At 34.3% G+C, this 24,053-nt stretch overlaps 1 protein-coding gene across 3 annotated transcripts in view; it reads left to right on the top strand.

Moving 5' to 3' along the window:
- Window positions 1-24,053, top strand: part of LOC150101124 (inositol hexakisphosphate kinase 3-like) — a 125,042-nt gene that overhangs the window by 22,787 nt on the left and 78,202 nt on the right. For all 3 annotated transcript variants that reach the window (XM_090402241.1, XM_090402242.1, XM_090402240.1), the window contains 2 exons: window positions 5,111-5,237; window positions 23,124-23,265. In XM_090402241.1, the coding sequence (XP_090258367.1) occupies window positions 5,111-5,237; window positions 23,124-23,265 (269 nt within the window). The remainder of the gene's footprint in view (window positions 1-5,110; window positions 5,238-23,123; window positions 23,266-24,053) is intronic.

The following is a 24,053-nucleotide window of genomic DNA, read 5'->3' as shown; positions in this document are numbered from 1 at the left end:
CATAAATTCACATGGAGAGAGAAGATGCAAGGAATAAGAAAGTCTCATTGACTACGTTATTGTTGATAGTGATGTTTTCTCCCTGGTCCAGGACACTAGAGTGTACACAGGATTTGAAATTGGAAGTGATCACGATTTAATCTTGAGCAGGATAAAATTGAATTTCATATTAAAAAGAAGAACACTTAAGAAAGTTTTGAAGTGAATAAAAGTTGAGCAGCTTTCTGATGTGAACTGTAGACTAAAATACAAACATTATTCAAGAAAAAAAATGAAAGTGTTTGAGAACGGGAACCAAACCTTGGAGATTCAGTGGGAAATATTGAAGAAAATATTAATTGATTCAACCAGACAGGCATGTGGTGAGGTTGTTTGCAAGGATAGAAAATTCAGAACTCCATGGTGGACATAGGAAGTTAAAGAGGCAGTGAAATAAAATAAGAAAGCATATCAAAAGTTCCTAGCAAATAAGTTAGCTTGTGCTCTTAGAGACTACAGAGACAAATGTAAGAAGCTAAATGCTGTGTAAAATGAGCTAAACAAAAGTCATGGGAAGAATTTGTTTAGTAAGTACATAGAAAATAAATATAAGGAAGGTGGCAAAATATTTTGCAGGGCTGTTGAAAAAGCTCAAAAACGGAGGAAAGAGTGCTGTAAAAGGAAATTAGAGATGATAAATGTAACTTGAAAACTGGAGAAAAAGATATCCTTGATGTATGGAGTAATTACTTTGAAAAATTGCTAAATGAAACAATCAGTGACAGCACAGTGGGAAAAGGAAAAAACTCTGACCAAGCATGCAATCAGGAACCACATATCCATACTCGAAGTAGAGAAAGTGATCAGAAGCCTGCACTGTTGAAAGGCAGCAGGAGTAGATGATATTCGACCAGAAATGCTCAAGTATGGAGGTATGAAAGTCTTACAGGGACTGCACTGCATAGTTCAGAAAGCCTGCACAGAGGTACAAATTCCCAGATGATTGAATTAGAGCTCTCATGTAATCTCATGAAATATCTCTGATAATTACAGAGGTATTTCTCTACTGAGTATTCCTAGTAAGATTTATGCAAGTACACTTGAGAAGGATTGTGGAAGGGAAGCTTGAAGAACAAGCTGGATTCAGGCCAAATAGAGGCTATCAGGATCAGATTTTCACTCTGTGATAGCTGAGGAAATCATGGGAATATAACAAAGATCTATATTTAAGTTTTGTAGATCTGGAAAAGGTGCCAAGCGAGAAACTATTTAAAATGCTACAGTTATATGGTGTCAATTGAACATTATATCAAGCAATACTTAGTCTTTGTTTGAGCTGTAAGTCAGCAGTTAGAATTGAAGGAAGTACAGAGAGATGGTTTAATGTTAAATCTGGTGTGAGACAAGGATGTACATTATCCCCTCTGTTATTCATTATCTATATGGATCACATTATGGAGGAAAGTGGTATTAAACCTGATATCAAAATTGGAGATGTTAATCTCAGCTCTTTACTTTCTGCAGATGATGTTATACTTCTAAATAATTCCAGTACAAGTCTGCAAGATTCTCTGACTCAATTGAATAACTGTTGTAATAGATTTGGCATTAAGGTCAGCAATAACAAAACAAAGACAGTGAAAATAGGCAGAAGCATTGAAAATATCAACTGCATCATGAATGGAGAACCTATAGAACAAGTAAAACATTTCAGCTACTTAGGCATGATTTTTAGTGAAAATGGTAAATTAAATTAAATAAAATGGTAAAGTCTGCACAGTTAGCCTAGTGGCTGTGTTCTTTGCAACCATATGCCTGGGGAAGGAGTGTCCTAGGTTTGATTCCTGTCAGTGATGTGAGGAGCTGAAGGATCTTCCTCAGCCATAGCCAAGTTAGCTGGTCTTGGGCATGGACAGTAGGGTTTTTTCCCCAGTTTATACTGGTGTTTTTCATCCCTCAAAGCAGGCAAACCAGCCTTGAGAACTCAACACTACAGGATATCGGATACTCCGAGGCGTAGGGCTGACCAGGCTACCCTGTGATCGATTTAGGTCCGATGATTAACCGCAAGGTTAAAGAGGGTAAAAGGAAAATGATATGAATGAGAAATATGGAAATAGGCAACAGAATCATAAAGTTGGTATGGTAAGGAAGTCAACTGAATAAATTTATATGGAATAAGAGAGCAATTAGTCAAAACACTAAATTAGCTGTCTACAAGACAGTGTTCAAACTAATTTTAACTTATGGATCTGAGAGCTGGGTTTGAAATAAAACACTTGACCAAAGAGTAGAGACCACAGATATGAGAGTCCTGAGAAAGATCAGAGGCATGAACAGATGGCATTAATGACAATATCATATTAAAACTAGGATATTAGGAAAGAACTTGGCATTGTTGAACTTAGTGGAGAGTAAGATCTTGAATGGAATGTTAGTGTAAATGTGTGAAGAAAATGGAGTGCAGTTTGTGAATGTATGTATTTGCCTAAAACATACATGTTTTAGGCAAAATAAAATAAAGTGTGTATTTTAATCGTCATCACTGTCTTCGTAACGAACATTTTGTAAATGTTATTTATGAGTGGTCAGAAGTTGTCATCACTTGATATCTCTTGGATATCATTTGTATAATTCTCATTGCATTATTTTGGCTGGTTTATTATCAAGAAGTCAGTAATAAGACTTTGTTTACCACTTTACTGCAATTTGTTATTAAGTTCATAATATGGAGCTAAACAAATATCCAGTTGTCTCCTGAATTTTCCGGAGCGCTCCATTGAGGGATCATTATCCGTAAAATAACGTCCTAACTTTCTAGCCAAGTCCAATCCATCTGCTAATTTCTCTTTTATTATTATTATTATTGTTCCGGGAAACTCCAAGGAGTCGACAGACTCATCGAGGGAGGCCCCAACATCACGTCTGGAACAACTATTCAGCATTCACACAGTATCTATCATATCTTGCCTTGAACTCATTCACGGTCGTAGCACCCACAACAGACTGGAAGCTTATTCCACTCATTCATCACTCTCCAAGTAAAAAACCTAGCTCTAATACCCTTGTCAACCATGCTCTTGCCCAGCTTCCATGCATGGCCTCTAGTCCTCCCACCACCAGTCATAAACTTTAAACTGAATTCTTTAACGAAATTCATCACAATCAGATGAAGTCGAAGCAAATGGCAGGACTTTCCCTGCCATTTGCTTCGACTTCATCTATTAATTGTACCAGTTCCTCTTCATTTAAATCTGTTTCCCCCATCAATTAATTCACTAATTTTGTTTTCAACCATATCGCAAAAGCCCTCTATAAGTGACCATTACTATAAAAATAAATTTTTTACATAAAAAATGCATTACATATTGTATGTAACTCACCAGAAAATAAAGTGCTCAGCTTGAGATCAACACTCTTATGATTTTTAATGCACTTTCCTGGCAGAAAACAAAGACAACTTTCAACAATAAACACTTTATATGATAAACAATTGATGTACAATTGTTTACCACATAAACAATTGTACTAAAGGGTATTTCCCCTAATTGCTGCTTATAACTACATGCATGATATGGGCAGATGCAAATTTAACAAATATAAAATTTGATTTTTAATTTGCATGGTGAAAAATATATAAAAAGATGAAGGGTTACTATAATTTGCAGACAGTGTTTTTTTTATCTAAACCGTGTTGTACAAGTACCACATTGAACAAGGATTACTACAATTTGTAGACCGCGTTGTATAATACTGCGTTATAAGAAGTATTATAACGCGGTTACCTGTATTATGTGAACACTGGTTAGAGTGAATCTCTTGCAATGAGTCTTTGACTCCATGGAGATTCCTGAGAAATTATTATAATATGCTTTGGCAAGAATAGTTTATTCATTAATGAATAAATGTCATCACATTTTTGTCCATAACTTATTTTAGAACCTGTGTTTTTACTAAACACATTTTATTGTGTTTTTAATTTTGTAGCAACATGGATTCTCAGATTTGCAGTTCAGAATCTGCAAACTCTTATGAAATGATTTATTACTTTAAGTTTTAAAAAAACTGCACTTAAGAAATACTTGTCATAAATAGATCACTAAAACCACATTGTTTTGGAAAATACACTTCAGTGAAATATCACACTAATAAAAAGGCAATGAATGCATTTTTAAGCAATCCCTGGATGCTGCTGCTTTGGGTTAAGAAGGCAGAAAGATTTTACTGTTTGTGGATAACTGTGTTGCTTATCCATCAAGTCATTCAACATCCAGAAATTGCATGAGCATATTGAAACCACTTGATTTTGGCATCATTAAAGCTTTCAAGAATTTATAGATAGTGGAAATGATGGCATTGTTAAAATCAGTGCATTATAAGTGGTTCATTTTACAGTGGCAGCTTGTGAAGTAACCACTAAAACAATATTCACCAATAATTTTCTTAGCATGTATTTTAGTAAAACAGATGTTCTTACAGCTTTTGGATAGTGCACAATTATACTTTAATCAAGTGAAAAGTAAAATAATATACATAGATACTGATTTAAAAATTACAACTTTTAAATTTTTAACTTAGTATATTAATGACAATAAAACATTTAAATGAGATGGCTGGGCTTTTTCTGCAAAACACTTATTGAAATAAGTGGATGCAATGTTGAGTATATGCAGGACTTTTGCTCAAACATAAATAGTAATATTGATAATTTCTTCTTGCTCCCCTGGAAGAATCTCATGTTCCACAGTTTGAAAACAACTAGTCAAAGGAGAAATATCAGTTTTTTTTTTTTTTAAATCTTAAAAACACATGATAAAGTATCCAATGAAAAGTTATTGAAAATGTAAACTCTATAATGTAAGTGAAATCCCATACCATGTAACATGTGGTTTATTATACTTCTGTTAGATTTAAGTCAGATTTCAAAGATGCCAAGTTGTTGAAACGGGATAGATTTATGTCAGGAGTTTGAAATGTTGTGTGTAGAGGGAGATGGATGAATGATGATGAGTGGCATCTTTGTCTTCCCTGTTGTATATAAATTAGTTTGTCAAGGTAATATGCACAAGATTTCATTAGGTTGAATTATGTGTGGCTAATTTTTCTCTTTATCCTTCTTGTCATCTAATAGGTTGGTGGACATTCATCAATGCTTCAACTCAATGATTCCACTATCTGCAAGCCACTTATCCCTCAAGAACTGAACTTTTATAAATGTGTTCCAGAATCTTTAAAGCCTTTTACATCAGAATTTAAAGGCAAGACTGTATTAGTAATTAGGTTTCAATTTTTAGTTCTCTTAGATTAAGAATCTTGAACATTTTCGTATCTTATGAATTACGTACATTTTTATGAGAATTATTTACAGGATCTCTTTATTTTGTTAAATAATATAGCATTTAACAAAAAGTCCATGCGGTTAGCCTAATGCAGGGGCACACAGAATAAAATAGCACCAAAGATTTGGTGATATTTTAAATAAAGTGAATTTTGTCAGCAAAATATTGCAGTCTTCATCTATGAATCACCAACTTACTTTAGATGCATGGAATGATCTAAATCAATTTTTAAATGATTATAGGTCTGATGAAACTTTCAAAGAAATTGAAGGGCGAATGCTGGTCTTGAAATTCACGCTTGCTCTTGTTATCATTCAGGGAGTGAGAGGCGTGATTGAAGTCTGATTAGCAGAATAATGAATTACTGACATTTAAAACTATATATTTAGAAATTTATGTACATTTAATCATACAAATATGACATTTATTTTACAAATGATATTCTATCTTTTTTTTCAGTTTAGCTACTTGAATACAAATTCTACCTTACGGTTCTTCTTTATGAACTGGTGAATAACATCGTCATAAAAAGTTGATTGTAACTTAATTTTCCCAAGCAACACGCACACTTGTAAAGGCTGGCTGAAGCTCACTGACCAGAGCAACTTTGACTGCGTGTGGCCTTGTGTTTAAGATGATAGAAGGGAGTGGAAATGGCTATGCGCATGCATGAAATCACAGTGCTGCAGCGAGGACATGGAAGCTCCTACAAACGACCAAGCCAAGGTAGCTTTGACTAAACGAGCATCGGCCTTCGATACACAACGCAAAGCTCAATTATTGCCGCGCAAGCTTAAGACGCCTTCTGTCTACAAAAATAAAAGCATAAATGGAATGCTTATAAATGCATGCATTTATTAACAAATAAATATTACTTTTTTCTCAATTAATGAGCTTTTAGAAAGCTAAAATTAATTGCAGCAAAATTTGACCCAGAATCTGTATTTTGTTGTAGTAGACCACTAAGGCGACGTAAAAAGACAACACAATTTTATTACAAACTGAAAAAATAGTAGATCCTTTTCATTTAAAGTGATTTTTTTTCTCTCCATAATAGATCAAATATTACAATCTTTGAAGAAAAGATTTACTTTATTAAAAGAACATATAAATTTCTTTCAGTTTTTGTATTTGTTAAGTACTTCATGAAATAAAGAATATTTATTATCTTGTAAAAAGTTTATTAACTTTAGAAACCGGTCTGGGTAGTGACCTCTCCTAATAATGTAAAGCAGTACTACATCTCCTAGGAGCTGTGTCTTTTTACATTATGAGAAAATATCAAGAATAGTGAGGGAGCTTGCTCCACCTTTGCATGAAGTTGCCTTGGTGTGGCACTACCAAGTAGTCACTTAGGCTTGGATCCGCCGACAGTTCGTCGGCATGAAACATTTAGATCGTAGTTTTCGATCTTAGAGTTTCGCATACTGGCTGAAAAACAATAAGGTATTTTTATCCCCTTTACTTATCAATATCGCCAGAAAAAATAGCCGTTTGGCTTTTCATCTTATACATGATATTATTCGAGAATTTTCATTAATGAAAACTAGAAAAGTTCAATTCACTAAGTGATTTTTCTTTCTGTTCAAATATTTATTTAACTATTTCTTTACCCAATAATGTTTAATATGGTCCTATTTTATATACGTGTAAGTTACTATTATTTATTTACTTTATTTTTTTTTTCAAATTATTTTTGTTGTTTTTGTACCCTTGTATGTTTATTGTTTTTTATACATTTTTTTTTGTAATTTCTGCTTTTTGTTCAATAAACTTATAATTAATATATTTCGTATTTCATTTTAACTCACTGATATGTTTTTATAAAGTGATTTTTTATTGGGGGGAGGGGTATAGGGGTGCCAACTAAAGTTTTGCACACAGGTGGTGGACACAAATCCACTAGGCGCATCCCTGGCCTAGTGGCTTTGCGCTTCACAACCATATGCCTGGGGAAGGAGTGTCCCAGGTTCAATTCCCATCGAAGACATGAGAAACTTGAGGATCTTCCATAGCCAAGTTAGCCAGTCTCGGACGTGGGCAGTAGGGTTTTTTCCGCTAGTTTATCTGGCATTTTTCATCCTGCAAGCAGGCAAACCGGCCCCATGAACATACACTACTACAGTCAAAAATATATCCCCCCCCCCCAGTGGCAGGCTAGGCAACAGGTCGGTTGGGAGTGGTACTAACAAGACGTCGCATCTAAGTAACACGCGGACCCTGCATAGGAAGCGGGAATAATGCGTAGTGAAAGAAGAATATAGCATTTAACACTATTCCTAATAAGAAGAACAGTAAAGTTTCTATATAAATAAAGATGAGAATAATCACTACTACCAAAAGTTTAAATCCAAGCAGTAATTTAATTTAAAAATATGGCAATAAGTTTGTGTTGAAGTTGTCTGCTAGAAACTACACTATCTACCAATAATTGTCCAGACACCCCTGTTTTTGAAGTTATACAACATTCCAGGTTTGTTAATAACATAAAAACTGGTGTACAGATAGTAGGAAGCAGTATTTCATCATAGTAGTTGAATACAGGTGGTATGGCAACACTGCAAGAATTCAGCGACTTTGATAGGTGTGATCACTTGTCGTCACATTGGTGACATATCCATATGTGCTATTGCTGCTCAACTGGAGCATCCAAAATCAACGGTTGGTGGTGTGATCACCAAACAGAGGTGTTCTGGCATCACTAGTGCAGGAAAACACCCAAGGTGGCCATCAAAAATGAGTAACAAGGACAGAAGGGTGTTAAAATGGGTGGTACACAAAATCTGGCTACAATTGGCACAGACCATCTGCGATGCATTCCAGAGCACCAGTAATACCATGGTGAGCACTCATACTATATGAAAAGACTTCCATTTACTGGGTTTCCACAGAAGAGCAGTGACACACCAGCCAAACATCACAACAACGAACAAAGTGGCTCGTCTGGCCTGGTGCAAAGAGCATGTGAACTGGACAATTGATGAGAAAACAGTACTCCGGAATGATGAATCAAGGTTCACCTGTTTCCAGTCTGATGGCAGGGTGTGGTTGTGGAGGCAGCCTGGTAAACGCTTGTTACTACAGTTTGTTGTACCCACAGTAAAGTCTGGTGGTGGTGGAGGAATAATGGTGTAGTATGCATTCAGCTGGTTTGGAGTAGGACCACTGGTCGTTGTCGATGGTTCCATGAAGGCAGCCTAGTACCTTGATACTCTGGATAATCAGGTGCTGCCTATACTGTGCAGTTTTTATGGAATGGACCCATGTTACTAACAAGACGACAGTGTCCCATGTCACAAAGCTGCAGCTGTTATGGAATATATGAAGAGATGGATGTTAAACGACTTTCCTGGCCTGTGCACAGTCCTGACCTCAACCCCCATTGAGGTTCAGAGCAGCATGTCCTCAGTTGCTGAACAATTAATACCAGCAGGTATCAATTGTTCATTATCAATTGTCCCTGTTGCTGAACTCAGTGCTGCTTTGATGGAGGAATGGAGACAAATTTCACCTGATGTCTGCTGCACACATTGGAAAGCCTCTCTGAAAGGGTGGAGGATGTGATCAAAGGCAAATGTGGACATACCCAATATTAGGGTTCACCTGCTGGTATCAATTGTAAATTGACTAAGTGTCCAGACAATTGTTGGTAGATAGTGTATATGATGGGGGGAGGGGACTCCTTATAATTTCTAAGAACTTCCTTAATAGTATGCTGTATCATGCATTATAATAACATAAATACTAAAAGAGAATCAAAGAAGTAGTCTTCTATGGGAAAAGTGTTTGTAAAGATCACAGTTAGCCTCAAGAAATGTAACATAAATGTTGCCTTCAAGCATGGAAAGCAGATCAGAACCTTACTAATATCTACCAAATATCCACATCTATCAGCAAAATACTTGTGCATCTAAAGGGCTCAAATGTTAGTGGTACATTCCATACTTGACCACGATGGTCATTTATTTGAGGTGAGCAAGAAAGAACACTAGGGTTTTTTTTTTTTTTTTTTTTTTTTTCATATTTACCAATACTTGGCAGATTTAGAATACTATAGAAAAGATACACTGGTTTATTGGCTTCAGCCAATAAACTTTAAACATTTTCTATAGAACTTTTTTCTTTCTCATGGTGTACTTACTATTTTCTCTCACTTGATTTGGACATATGCTGGAATGAAGATTTTCAACCTTATAAACATTCTCTGACTAAACTGAATAGCTGATGTAATAGATATGGTATGAAGGTCAGCAATAAAAAGACAAAGACAATGAAAATAGGCAGAATCATTGAAAATGTCAACTGTGTTGTGAATGGAGAACCTGTGGAACAAGTAAAACATTTCAGCTACTTAGGCACAATTTTTACTGAAGATGGTAAACTAAATATAGAAATAGACAACAGAATCAGCAAAGCTGGTATCGTGGGAAGTCAATTGAATAAATTCATATGGAATAAGAAAGAAATTAGTCGGAACACTAAATTAGCTGTATACAAGACTGTGTTCAAACCAATTTTAACTTATGGATCTGAGAGCTGGGTCAGAAGTAAAACACTTGACCAAAGACTAGAGACCGCAGATATGAGAGTCCTGAGAAAGATTAGAGGCGTGAACAGATGGCATCAATGGCAATATCATATTAAAAATGAGGATATTAGGAAAGAACTTGACATTGTCAGCATCCAGGAATGCGTTAGCAGAGCTAATCTCAGATGGTATGGTCACTTAAATAGAATGGGAGAGGAAAGATTAGCAAAACAAGTGTTCTCTGCCAGGTTGGCAGGAAAACGACCCAGAGGAAGACCAAGATATAGGTGGATTGATACGGTACAAAGTGCCTTAGACGATAGAAATATAAGATCTGATAATGTTGGAGTCTTGACAAGTAACAGACTGATTTGGAGGAAAATTGTAGATAGGAAGTTAGTAATGATGTAATTTTTTCATGTAGTACTGTCATATCCTGTACACCCCTTGAGGGTACATGGCAGGAATTTGATGATGATGATGATAAACATTCTCTAATCTTGGTTCTTATTCTTCACTAAATGTGCCAAGGCATTCCAAACAAAAAAATTAATTATATATCTAGACAAAAAATACTCTTTGCTACAGCTCACACTACATTAAAAAAAAAATCAGATAATTAAACTTTGAAAGGACCAAATTTAAAAAACTTGCTACTGTTCAAATGAGGTGTCACATGCTGGAATATGTTGGTTAGATTTTGTGCTATTTATTTAAATTACCCAAATTTTCATTCTAAAAATCAGTGCAGAAGTAGATGTAAAGGAACTGAAGACAGCCACAAGTACTGTGAACTTTCTAACAAAAAGATTTTTCTTACTTCAACATCAGCTAAGCAAGTGCCTGTGCACTATGTATAGATATGTCTGCAGCACAAAGTAAGGATGCTGGTGACAGAGTACTACGAATCTCACTAACTCTGACAGGCCAGCCGAAGTTTTGAAATGACGTAGCTGCAAGTTGGAGATTACAGACAAAAAAAAAATCCTTGAGTGTGATTTTTGCTGTCAACATGCTAATTGTTGACAGCAAAATTGACAACAATCTTTGTGCTAATTGCACAAAGATTGAATCATTTGGTGAATAAATTCCTGATCAATCTCAGCCAGCCATTCTTTTGTCTCCTGTGTATCCCTTCTGTTAAACACTTTCTAAACCTCAGAAAGCACATTGACAGCCTAGAGCAGCAGCTTATTATGCTCTGTAATACTTTCTCACATAAAATCAACACACTAGAAAAAAACTAGAAGAGATTCATAGTCAATGACTCGACATTAACATGTCCACCACTGAAAGCACAAGCAAACTTCACAGTCTCATTGTCATGTTAGTCCAAAACTATATAGAGGTAGAGAATAAAAAATTCAATGCCACTGTAGTGACCTTTCATTCCAAAACAGATGTGACACTAAAAAATAACATCTGCCAGCTCTCTGAATGATGCAAATTGGACCCCAGGAAAATTATCTCTAGTCAAAATGATTTGCAATACACCAGTAACAGATCAACATTCATAACTGCCATGAAAAACATGTCAGAAGGTGGCAGTGCCATGTCACCTATATGAGTCTGAACAGACCTCACCTATGTGCAGTAGGAACAAAATAGAAAATTACAGCAACAACTGAAAGAAAAACAACCCAGTTGAATGGCTTTTGGGAGGATGAAAGATATCTTTAAAGAATGTTCTCTTTAGTTTGAAGGGAGAAAACAACATGGATTCTCCTTTCTTTTATAATTACACCGTGACCAGCATTCATTACGGTAAATTACAGAGACCATGTTAAAGTAATAACTTTAATATAAACCAAGATTATTATCTGACATTTTAACCTTCATATTAAGGTCATCTTGAGTACATTAATACATATGTGTGTATTAATGGTGTTGAACGCTACTGTCCTGTGGTGGAAAAAACTAGGCTAGTCTTGTTATTTATATGAGCTACACTAGCTCATATAAATGATGTTCATGTCCAGATTATTAGTGTGCAGATTGTTATATGAAATAAGAACTGAAATTATTGAAAATGCTAATATTTGAAATTATTGTCTGAATTAGGAGATTGCTGGAGAACTTGAAATAGAAGTTATGTGAATTAATATGTGCAGTTCATATTTTAGGCCATCGTTATTCTTGATTTGGATGGTCGATTAGAATAGCACAGGCTTCTTCAAATTTGCATTGATACAAAGTTTTGGAATAGGTGCCTTTCCAATCAGTTCTGCATGAAGTGACAAGGACTTTGAAAATATGTGGTTTGTGTTTCCTTTTTCCAGATTAGAATCATGTGTCCTGTTTGACCTGTATTATATGGTAGCAGGTGCACTGAATTTAGTTACATCCCTAGAGTAGGTCAGAGGAAGAAAAGGATCCTTGGAAGAGTTAAATAAGTTTTTCGATTTTATAGGTTTAATTTTTTTTTTTTCTCACCAGAAGTCAGGAACAAATTTGATTATTTTGATATATTGTGTGGATTGTACAGTGTGTGTGTGGAAGGTTGAAATGCCTCATAATTGTCTTGGTTTATATTAAATTAATTAGTTGTCTCCATAATTTAGCATAATGAAAGATAGTTATGGGAAAAAATAACTAGCATGGCTCTTCGCATAATCCCTTTAAATCACTGTGGCAGATCACTAACTGCTTCTGGCATTAAGTTCATCAAAGGCATTTAGTATCAGAAAGACAGATAGTATATGTAATATTTTTGAAAAATGTCCATATTGATTTTTTTTAACATCACTAAGTCACAAAAAATCAAAATAAATATAATAAAGATTAAAAGGATATTATTGATCCATTATAGTCAGATAATTTAGAAACTTAGTTTTGACATTTATCAGAGTTTATAAGAATATAACTTTCAGCATAGGAATTACCTTGGATTGACACTACTTAAAAGACATGGACTTTGCTAAGGAGCTCAGATACTTGCCTTTTAAGTTTCACTAGTCTGACAGTTGTTTGAAGCTGTTGGTTCTCATCAGAGACCAGGCAGAAAACTTAGAGGACAAAAACCCTCCATTCATTGCCGGCAAAGGTTGGTCGATTGGTAGAGCCTCTGCTACTAATGGCTCAGTTAAGTAAGTTTGAGCACGGTTAGTAGTTGAAAGGGGACCAATCGTTCGATGCTGTTGGCACACTCTCCCTCGATGAGTCTTTGGACTCCCTGGAGGTGTCAAATAATAATAATAATAATAATAATAATTACCATAGCAATCTTATGTTAGAAATTTGTTATTCATAAATGAACTCTCAGTAGGTGCATAAATAAATTATTGAAATAAAGAGACTTCAATCTGGCATAATAAATTATAGATTAAAAGGAAAACTCTTTAAGATAGAAATTTTTTTTAAAGTTTTTGTCTTATCTGGTTAAAATATTAATGGATTAATGATATCCTTTTAATCTGTAATTTATTATTCCAGTCTGAAGTCTTTTTGGCTCTTTATTTTCATAAAATGTAATAATTTATTAAGCTGTTGATATTTCACTGGGTTTCAAATCAGCATATTCAGATATAAAAACAAAAACGCTCGTTATAGAACAGGGCGGGTGCTAAATATCTAAAATGATTATTACATCTACTAAATTTCTATAATCTTTCTTTTTTAGTTCAAAAATTCTTGGCTACCTTGGCTACCTCTGCAGTTGTATCTTGGCTACCTCTGCAGTTGCTGAGGTGAATGCATGCAAGCAAAATAGAATAATCATACAATTAAGCATTACATTATAATATATATATATTTTTTAATGTATATATATATATATATATATATTTTAATGTATATATATATATATATATTTTAATGTACAGGGTGTTCGGGATAAATTTGACAGTTTCGTAAGGAAAAAGAAAATCTTCTTTGTATCTATTAAATTTAATGAATTGACAAAAAAACATTACAGGCAGAGTTAATTACAATACTATCAACAAGATTTACTCAAAATAACCACCATTAGCATCGATCACAGCTTCAATTCTGCTTCGGAACCTCGAACAAGCTGATGCTACAGTCTCCCTGGGAAGGGCCGCAAAAACTGTTTTAATTTTATCCATTAACTGGGCTTTTGTATTACTGGAAGTGCGATTGGTGTCTTTTTCAACTGCGCCCCATACAAAATAATCCATGGGGTTAAGGTCTGGGGAGTTTGGAGGCCAAACATTTGGACTGGTGAAGTCGTAGAAATTTTCAGACAACCATTTTTGACTTTTCCCAGAGGTGTGGCAAGGGGCCGAATCCTGCTGCCATACATACGGCCTACCATTGGCTACCCTTGTTATCCAGGGCTTGACTACAGTTAGCAACTCCACGAACAAAGCCCGAATTCCAATGCCAGGGTTCTTCAACACCTGTTCCTGCAGATTTGCGAGGAATTCTGCTGTACGAACGCAATCAGATCGTCTGCTAGGGATCTTTCTTCTTGCTACATCCTCGTAGTCACCATTGCAAGTCTCTAGTTCATGCCTGATTGTTTTTACTGTATTCAGGGAGCATTGGGCAGCAGTCGTAATATCCTTATTTTGATGGCGGGCACGAATCATCATGATACAAGTTATTCTCTTCCATGATTCAGGTGGGTTCTAGCTATCCATCCTTTCTGACATCTTGTATATGAATGAAGAAGGGTCCAAACTTTTAAATGAAGAGAAGTGTGTGTTAATACATGTAACTTACGGAAAAATATAATTAATTATAAATATGTCAAATTTATCCCGAACACCCTGTATATATATATATTTTAATGTGTATATATATATATATATATATATATATATATATATTTTAATGTGTGTATATATATATATATATATATATATATATATTTTAATGTGTGTATATATATATATATATATATATATATATATTTTAATGTGTGTATATATATATATATATATATATTTTAATGTGTGTATATATATATATATTTTAATGTGTGTATATATATATATATATATATATATATATATATATTTTAATGTGTGTGTATATATATATATATATATATATATATATATATATATATATATATATATATATATATATATATATATATATATATATATTTTAATGTGTGTATATATATATATATTTTAATGTGTGTATATATATATATATTTTAATGTGTGTGTATATATATATATATATATATATATATATTTTAATGTGTGTGTGTATATATATATATATATATATATATATATTTTTTTTTTTTAATGTGTGTGTGTATATATATATATATATATATATATATATATATATATATATATATTTTAATGTGTGTGTGTATATATATATATATATATATATATATTTTAATGTGTGTGTGTATATATATATATATATATATATATATTTTAATGTGTGTGTATATATATATATATATATATTGTGATATATATATATATATATATATTTTAATGTGTGTATATATATATAAAATATATATATATATATATATTTTTTAATGTGTGTATATATATATAAAATATATATATATATATATATATATTTTTTTTTTTTAATGTGTGTATATATATATATATATATATACAGGGTGTTCGGGATAAATTTGACAGTTTCGTAAGGAAACAGAAAATCTTCTTTGTATCTATTAAATTTAATGAATTGACAAAAAAACTTTACAGGCAGAGTTAATTACAATACTATCAACAAGATTTACTCAAAATAACCACCATTAGCATCGATCACAGCTTCAATTCTGCTTCGGAACCTCGAACAAGCTGATGCTATAGTCTCCCTGGGAAGCTCCGCAAAAACTGTTTTAATTTTATCCATTAACTGGGCTTTTGTATTACTGGGAGTGCGATTGGTGTCTTTTCCAACTGCGCCCCATACAAAATAATCCATGGGGTTAAGGTCTGGGGAGTTTGGAGGCCAAACATTTGGACTGGTGAAGTCTTAGAAATTTTCAGACAACCATTTTTGACTTTTCCCAGAGGTGTGGCAAGGGGCCGAATCCTGCTGCCATACATACGGCCTACCATTGGCTACCCTTGATATCCAGGGCTTGACTACAGTTAGCAACTCCACGAACAAAGCCCGAATTCCAATGCCAGGGTTCTTCAACACCTGTTCCTGCAGATTTGCGAGGAATTCTGCTGTACGAACGCAATCAGATCGTCTGCTAGGGATCTTTCTTCTTGCTACATCCTCGTAGTCACCATTGCAAGTCTCTAGTTCATGCCTGATTGTTTTTACTGTATTCAGGGAGCATTGGGCAGCAGTCGTAATATCCTTATTTTGATGGCGGGCACGAATCATCATGATACAAGTTATTCTCTTCCATGATTCAGGTGGGTTCCAGCTATCCATCCTTTCTGACATCTTATATATGAATGAAGAAGGGTCCAAACTTTTAAATGAAGAGAAGTGTGTGTTAATACATGTAACTTACGGAAAAATATAATTAATTATAAATATGTCAAATTTATCCCGAACACCCTGTATATATATTTTAATGTGTGTATATATATATATATATATATATATATATATTTTAATGTGTGTATATATATATATATATATATATTAATGTATATTCAGGGTGTGCTAGGTGTGCAATGCTTACCCACGGAATAGCAATATCATCAATATTATATTTTTGAATTTATTCCTGTTAAAGACACTCCCCTAATTGTTTCCTTGCTTTGTGTGATTCCTAAAATTAAACACAATATACTAATGCTACATGAAGAGCACATTTTTCGAACTATAAACATTGCATCACATTTGTGTTAATAGCATGGTGCTGCAGTCACAAATACGGACACCTTTGAACAGATGTACAGATGGTGCAGTGAATCAAATTCTAGGTGTTCCAGTAGTTTTAAACCACTTAGATAGCGAGGCTAAGTGTGCTCTGAGACAGTAGTACCCAGAAATCAGTGGCTGTGATTCGTTATTGTGTCAACCAATCCATTGAACATTGTCATTTGTCATGAGTGGCTGTTTTTCTTCTGAGTTTCATCTGTTTTGCGTGTGTGAAGTGTGAGCTAACATGTTTAGGACACCAATACAGACAAGTTTTTAATATATAATTTTCTATAAATAATTTATAACTTTTTGTCCATATTTACAATGGGAAACAGTGTTCATGATCTACTGAATGTCCTGTAGATCATCAACCTGTTTTGTGGATTGTATGATTGTAGTCAGATGAGGTAAGCCTCGTCCTCTTCTTCCAAATTTACTATTATATTTACACTTTTGAGTAATTCAAACATAGCATTCTCTTTCATTATTGTTTTCTAATATATCTTAAAACAAACACATTGTCCCCCACTCTATACAGATTTGGTTACAATTAGTTGATAAATTAAAATATTCAAAGTTATCCTACAATTATTGCATTGGACAAATTGATATGAGCTGATGCACTATGCACTCTTAAAACTTTCATTCATCAATAAAAATGCAATCATATGGTCAAATTGATATGAAATTTGTAGTGCAGGTTGCATAAGCCACAAGACAGCATACCCAACCGAAATGGGCATGGGACTCCACTGATGTGTGTGTATTGCATTTGAATGGTTTTGGTGTCAGATGCTAGGTGAACATATTGTTCAGTGAGAGTTTGGAAGTGTAAAATTGGGGAAACTAGTGATTTTAGTTGGGGGGGGGGAGATTCAATAAGCATGTGTCTCTATCCCTGAGACGAATGAGAATAAGTGCAGGAATGATCTTGCAAAAATAGCCACTCCTGGGATAAATGAGTGTGAGTGCAATAATCACCTTGAACATCTGGTTACAGTTTCCTTGGTTTCGAATCTGAATGCTCTGGCAATGACATCATGTAAAGGTAACTGTAGCCCCAAGGAGATGTTGAAATGCATGTACACAAATGCCTAAACTATCAGAAATACAGGAGAGAGGTTTTTGGCAATGATAAGCTCAACTTGGCAAAACGTTTTCTGCATCAGCAAGACCTGGAAAATAGAGAATGATGTAATTACAGGCAAAAAAATGTAAAGGATATTCTACTTTCAGAAGATGTAGAGGATGAGGAGAGTATTATTAATGATAGCTGAATAACTTCAGCCATCAAAAATAGAAGTTAAGGAGGATTGTAGACCTAAGAGATATGGTTCATTTGAGGCTGACTGGTGAGACATTGGTTTTCCATTGAGAATGCAGCTGAAGGTTTCTATGTTCCTGCCTATTTTCATAGTTTTGGCTTTTTATTTCTGACATTCTGCATATAGATGATGAATAAAAGTGGAAATAATGTGCTTCTTTGTCTTACACCTGATTTTACATCAAACCATCTTCCTGTATTTCCTTCAATTCTAACTGCTGACTTATAACTTAACTATAGACTATGCATTGCTCTGTATAATGTTCCATTTACACCATATAATTGTAACGTTTTGAAAAGCTTTTCCCTGGACACCTTGTTTTATGCCTTTTCCAGATCTGCAAAACTTAAGTACAAATCCTTGTCATATTCCCATGATTACTCACCTATTTGTCATAATGTGAAAATCTAATCCTGACAACCTCTATTTGCCCTGAATCCAGCTTGTTCTTCTCCCAGTTTCTCTTCCACAAATTTTTTTAACATCTTTTCGAATATCTTTGCACAAATCTTACCTGGAATACTTGCAGAAATTCCTCTGTAATTCTCACATTCAGCTTAATTCATTTTTTATTCTTTTTCATCTTAATTGTATGGTGATGGGTTGAGTCCCCTTTGTACAGTCTGTCTCAAAATGTTTCTATTTCTAGTCTTCTTGAACATATATTGAAGCTAGGGAATTTTTTTTTTTTTTATAGATGGGAACTATTGGAGCTCTGCTCCAATCATCTGGAATTTAACCTTCAGACCAGACCCTCTGAATTATGCAGTGTAGCTGCTGCAAAACATTTATTCCTCCATATTCCATCCATTTCTGGTCAAATATCATCTACCTCAGCTGTCTTTCTACATTTTTTTGGCAACTTTTCCTATCTCAAGTATTGATATGTACACCTGTTTTCATTCCTGTTAAAAATGTTCTACTACTCTTCTGTCACTGCTTGTTTCATTTAAGTCTCTCAGAGTAATTACTCCAGACATCTAGGATATCCTTATCTTCAGTTTTCATGTCACCTGTATCACCTTTGACAGTACTCTTTCCTCCATTTCTAAGTATTTTGAACAGCCCTCAGAACACTTGCCACCTTCTTGATATTTACTTTCTATATTCTCCGAAGTCTTCCCATGCTACTCTTACACATGACTTAGCTCTGTTATTTTTATCTGTATTCTTTCAGGGCATCTGCCAAATTATTTCCTACAAAAACATTTGGTATGCTCACTTATTTTCTTGGGCTGCAACTTTTTTACTTCTTGGTTTTTATCCCTGCAGAACTTCATCATATTCTTCCTTGCTGAATTAATCAGTTTGCCACTGAGACTCCAAGATTTGATTCTTGTTTTCGAACCATTTCATTCTTTCTTCAATGATGTTTGTATAGTTGAGTCTACAGATACCTGTAATAGCAGCTAGACTTAAATTCTTTTTAAAGCTTTCTTGCTGTTCTTTTCAATGTGATATTCATTTTTATTCTACTTAAAACAAAGCGATGGTCACTTCAGTTTTCAAATCCTCTGTACACACTTGTATTGGGAACCAACATGAAAATATCACTATCAACAATAACATAGTTGATGAGGCTTTTCTCCATTGGAATACTATGTTGGAACATAGCATTACAACATCTATATCTTGAGTAGAAATCTAGCAGATACTATTATTAGCTTTTCCCTTTTCTTCAAATTTTCCTAGAACATTTCTACATGCCTGATGGATTCACTTCCTATGTTGATGTTTAAATCTCCCAAAAGTACCACTTTTTCCATTTTCTTTGTCAGCTGCCTGCTCTAATGACTCGAAAAATTCATTCACTTCTTCCTTAAGAGAACCTACTGTGGGATCATAGGCACAAATAAGTTTCGTTGTCCATTTTCCCTTTTAATATAAATTGATAATTGCAAGTGCATTTTATGAATAAAAAAGAAAAAGTAAGTTATACGTGGAGATCTTGCTAAGTTTGCTAACTCATCTTGAAACTGCCTTCAAGTCAAGAAGTTTATTCTTCGTATTTGGTGTTGAATGCTATTGCTACTCCTTTCTTTCCTTGATCATTACTGTGTAAATATAACATTCTAGACTTATTATTTAGTAAGATCTCATCTGTTTTTGTCTTCTTTGTCTCAGTAATTCCAATGACGTCCATGTGGTACTTTTCCGATTCTTCAAGTTCGATTTCCTGTCCAATAATGCTCCTTACATTGATAGTTCTTATCTTCTGTTGTTGGGTTTGTTCTTCTTCTTCCAAACATTGAGCTTGTATATGTTTTGGTAGCTAACTTTTCACTGCTTGACCTGGCTCTATAACAAAAAGAGTGTGGGCCTTGTTTAACTGGGCGAAGCCCCAGTCAGCATGAAATCTGATACCAGAAATGTACATATTTCTGGTTGCAACCAATAGAGAGTATGATTTTTGTACCATCTTTTGTTCAATACCAGTGGGCACTTGCTAATAGGACGCACCATATAAAGGTGAGAAGTGGACAATAGGTCAGAAGTCCCAGTTGGTTTGCCAATTCCTATAAAGGTGATGTGAAGGTCTCCACCCAGTTATTTTGCTTTGACAATTAAATGACCCAATATCATTAATATACAAATTGATATACATTAATGTATTGATGCAATAAATTCATTAATGTATAAAATTATACATATACATTAATATACATACTACTCAACAATGGCTGCAATACAGACCCCTATGGCACACCTCTAGTGACTTTCCTCTTTTGGGATACTGCTTCCCCATATACAACTTTCTGATACCTATTGGACAGCCAGTCACTGATCTGACTCACTAGTCTGTTATCCAATCCCATCCATTTCAGTTTATACACTGGTGTCCAAAAGCTAAGGACGAACTACATTTTTACCTGTATATAAAAAAAAAAATATTTCACGACTACAGCCAAATGTGGACATAAATTTATTGCCAGCATATTAATAAATTATATTACACAAAAAATGTTATAAATTTTGAACAAATTAAATTGCAATATGTTTCTGACAAAAGTTACAAATTTCCTAAGGATGTAGTTAAGGGATAAATGTACAGTGTTTATAGAAAACTATGCAGAGAGACATTTCAGCATGGAACTTGTCCCCCCCCCCCCAAACTGTGATGCAGCTCTCACAATGTCGTACCATGCTTAGCACCGAGTGATTCAGGAGTTTTTGAGGTTAACTGGCCCACTGCTCCTTCAGAGCAAGGATAATGGCTTGTTTGTGTTCTGGAGGGGAGGGATTTCAAACAGCAATGCATCTCCCTATTGCTTACCAAACATGTTCATGGGATTGAGATTTGGGGAGCATGCTGGCCACTCAATTCGATTAATATCTTCAGTCTCTAGAAGTAGCTCAATTGTTCTTTGTATGATGTGGTGTGGCATTGTGATCCATAAAAATTAATTCTTCACCTACAGTGCTATGGAACAATCGAACACAATGTTGAAGAACTTCTTGCAATATCATTCACCAGTCATGGTCGCTTTTTCCAGCACTTGTAGCCCAGTGTGACCATTAAGCATAATACCTCCCCACACCATGACCCTGGCACTGTTGTGAAAGACAGAATTCACGACTGAGTGGATAGGAATATGATACTCTATAAGGTACAGCATGCTTTTGTGAAGGGTAAATCTTGCCTTAGTAATTTGCTTACTTTTTATAATCAAGTGACAGTGGAGTTGAATAAGGGAAATAACTACTCAGTGATATTGCTAGGCTTTTCAAAAGCATTTGACAAGATTCCACATAGAACTCTGTTGCATAAATTGGAGCAAATGTGGATGGATATGAATCTGGTAACTTGGATTTGAGGATGGCTGATGGAGAGATATCAAACAGTGGTTTATGGAGGAGTTCAGTCTATGAGAAGACAAGTGACCAGTGGTGTACCACAGGACTTGATACTTGATCTGCTGTTGTTTGTTTAATTTGTATATCAATGATGTAAGAAATGATTTGGCAGAAAATATTCTGTTGTTTGCTGACAATGCTAAACTGGAAAGAGCAATGGTAAATGAAGGTGATGCAGAGATCCTGCAGGAAGATTTAAACAAACCAGCAGTATGGGAAAAGGTAAAGGAGATTAGCAGGTGTGTACTATATTGATTAAACTGAACTGCAGAAAACTGATGAGGCCAAGGATTTGAGGTTTAGAGGAAATATTGGCAAAGTGACCGAAACAGCACATCACATTATGCATTTGTTGAAGAACACACTAATGATCAGTGATAGAGTGATTATTATTCCTCTGTACAAGGCTTTAATAAGGCCACATCTGGATTCTGTGTGGATAAAGTGTTGGAGAAGATGCAGAGGCGTGTGACAAAGATGTTGTAGGTCTGTGGAATGCTCCTTATGAGTATAGAGTGATTGTCTGTAGGTTTTAAAAATTAGCTTATAGGAAAAAAAGAGAGTCATGATAAGAGCATTTAAGTTATTAAATGGGTTTTATAGGATTGATGCTGAAGATTTTTTTTTTTTCAGTACATGGCAAGAAGGAAGAGAACCAGGGGTTACCAGTGGAAGTTGTGTAAGGGTGTGGTTAGCAAGGGTCTTAGGACTAGATTTTTTGCTTGGAGGGTGGTGAATGGGTGGAATGTGTTGCCGGCAGTGGTTGTAAGTGCTTTAAGTGAATGAGTTTTTAAGATGTATGGTAGATGTTGTGTGAATGGATGAATCTTCCATGATGAGTCTTCGGACTCCATGGAGGTATCTGTATTATAATAATATATTTGCATTCAGAAGCAGAAGCACAGCTACTATGTATTGGACCATTCCGAGTGAAATCACAGGGGCTGAATCTGTATAATTTTTGATGTTGATTAAAATGAGTTAGTTACAAATCCTTTATATGGGAAATGTTTTTTTTAATTAATATTACTAATTATGGCAGTCCATTCTTATACTATGCATCCCCATAATTTTCGCAATGTTGACGGGTTTTTAGAAGTAATTGCAGCTTATTTTCAGATTTTCCAGTTTCTATTTTTTTTTTTTTCCTTTTCATATGTAAAACTGATTATAGCAAAGTTTTCCTTTCTATTATACTTAAAAATCAGTAACAACAATAATTCTTGCATTAAAAAATTATACCGAATAATTTTTTCCATCTGCAGGCCACCATTTCATGAAAGAGTGAATACTTATTTCTTGATTTAATTATAGGAATAATTGAAGTGAACTTTACAGAAGACAGTGATGGTTATTTAAGTTTAACAGCTTTTACTCCGGAAAGTTCTAAATTGCACTTTCAGAAGCACCAGGCTTCAAGGCAAAATAAAAATGGAGCAAATAAAACAAATTATAGGTATGTTTTCTACAGTTTTATTTCTATTAGAAAATGATAGGAATAAATTAGTGCATGCATGCACATACACACACTTATAATGAATTATTTGAACATGATTCCTTATGATTATTGTAGATAAGAATTATAAATAAATTACCTATTAACAAGATCATAAAAGTTACAGAGAGATGGCTGGCTTAATTACTTAAATAATTTTAATTATTGTATTTTTTTTTTTTTTTATTATTTATTATGTATTATAAATATCTTTTACTAGCAAAGTTCAGTTTATCATGAATTCTATGTATGCTTTTTAGTAAATGATTTTTACTATGATGGTGGTGGTATCAACAATGTGATACCACTATCTTGCTTATTAAAGCCCAAATTAACATAGGTTAAAAAAAGAAAAAAAAGGGTCTCCAGATCAGGATTCTTTGGTCCACCACAATACTAATATTATCATCCTCTTCATGGAGTCAGCAGACTGATCATGGAAGGTTCATTCAAATGACAACATGTTTATCATACTGAATTTTAAAATCTTTAACAATCCCTGCATTAACAACATATTCTAGTTATGTGTTTCATTCACTCACAATTCTCTATGTAAAAAAATCTACTCTTCACCACACTGTTACACAGCTTCCAGGGATGGCCTCTGTTTCTTCTCCTCTTGCCTTAGTAATTTGACAAGAAGGCAAGAGATTATATCCCCTCTGTATTAATTTGATAAACTTCCCTCACTAACTTAAATGTAACTTAAACGTCTCTATCATATCATATCACCTCTTTTCCTCCTATCC

The sequence above is a fragment of the Typopeltis vanoorti genome, chromosome 12, assembly GCF_054136105.1.
Source record: "Typopeltis vanoorti isolate ZY-2024b chromosome 12, IOZ_Tvanoo_1.0, whole genome shotgun sequence".
Taxonomy (NCBI): domain Eukaryota; kingdom Metazoa; phylum Arthropoda; class Arachnida; order Uropygi; family Thelyphonidae; genus Typopeltis; species Typopeltis vanoorti.
This window is presented reverse-complemented; position numbering and strand designations above follow the sequence as displayed.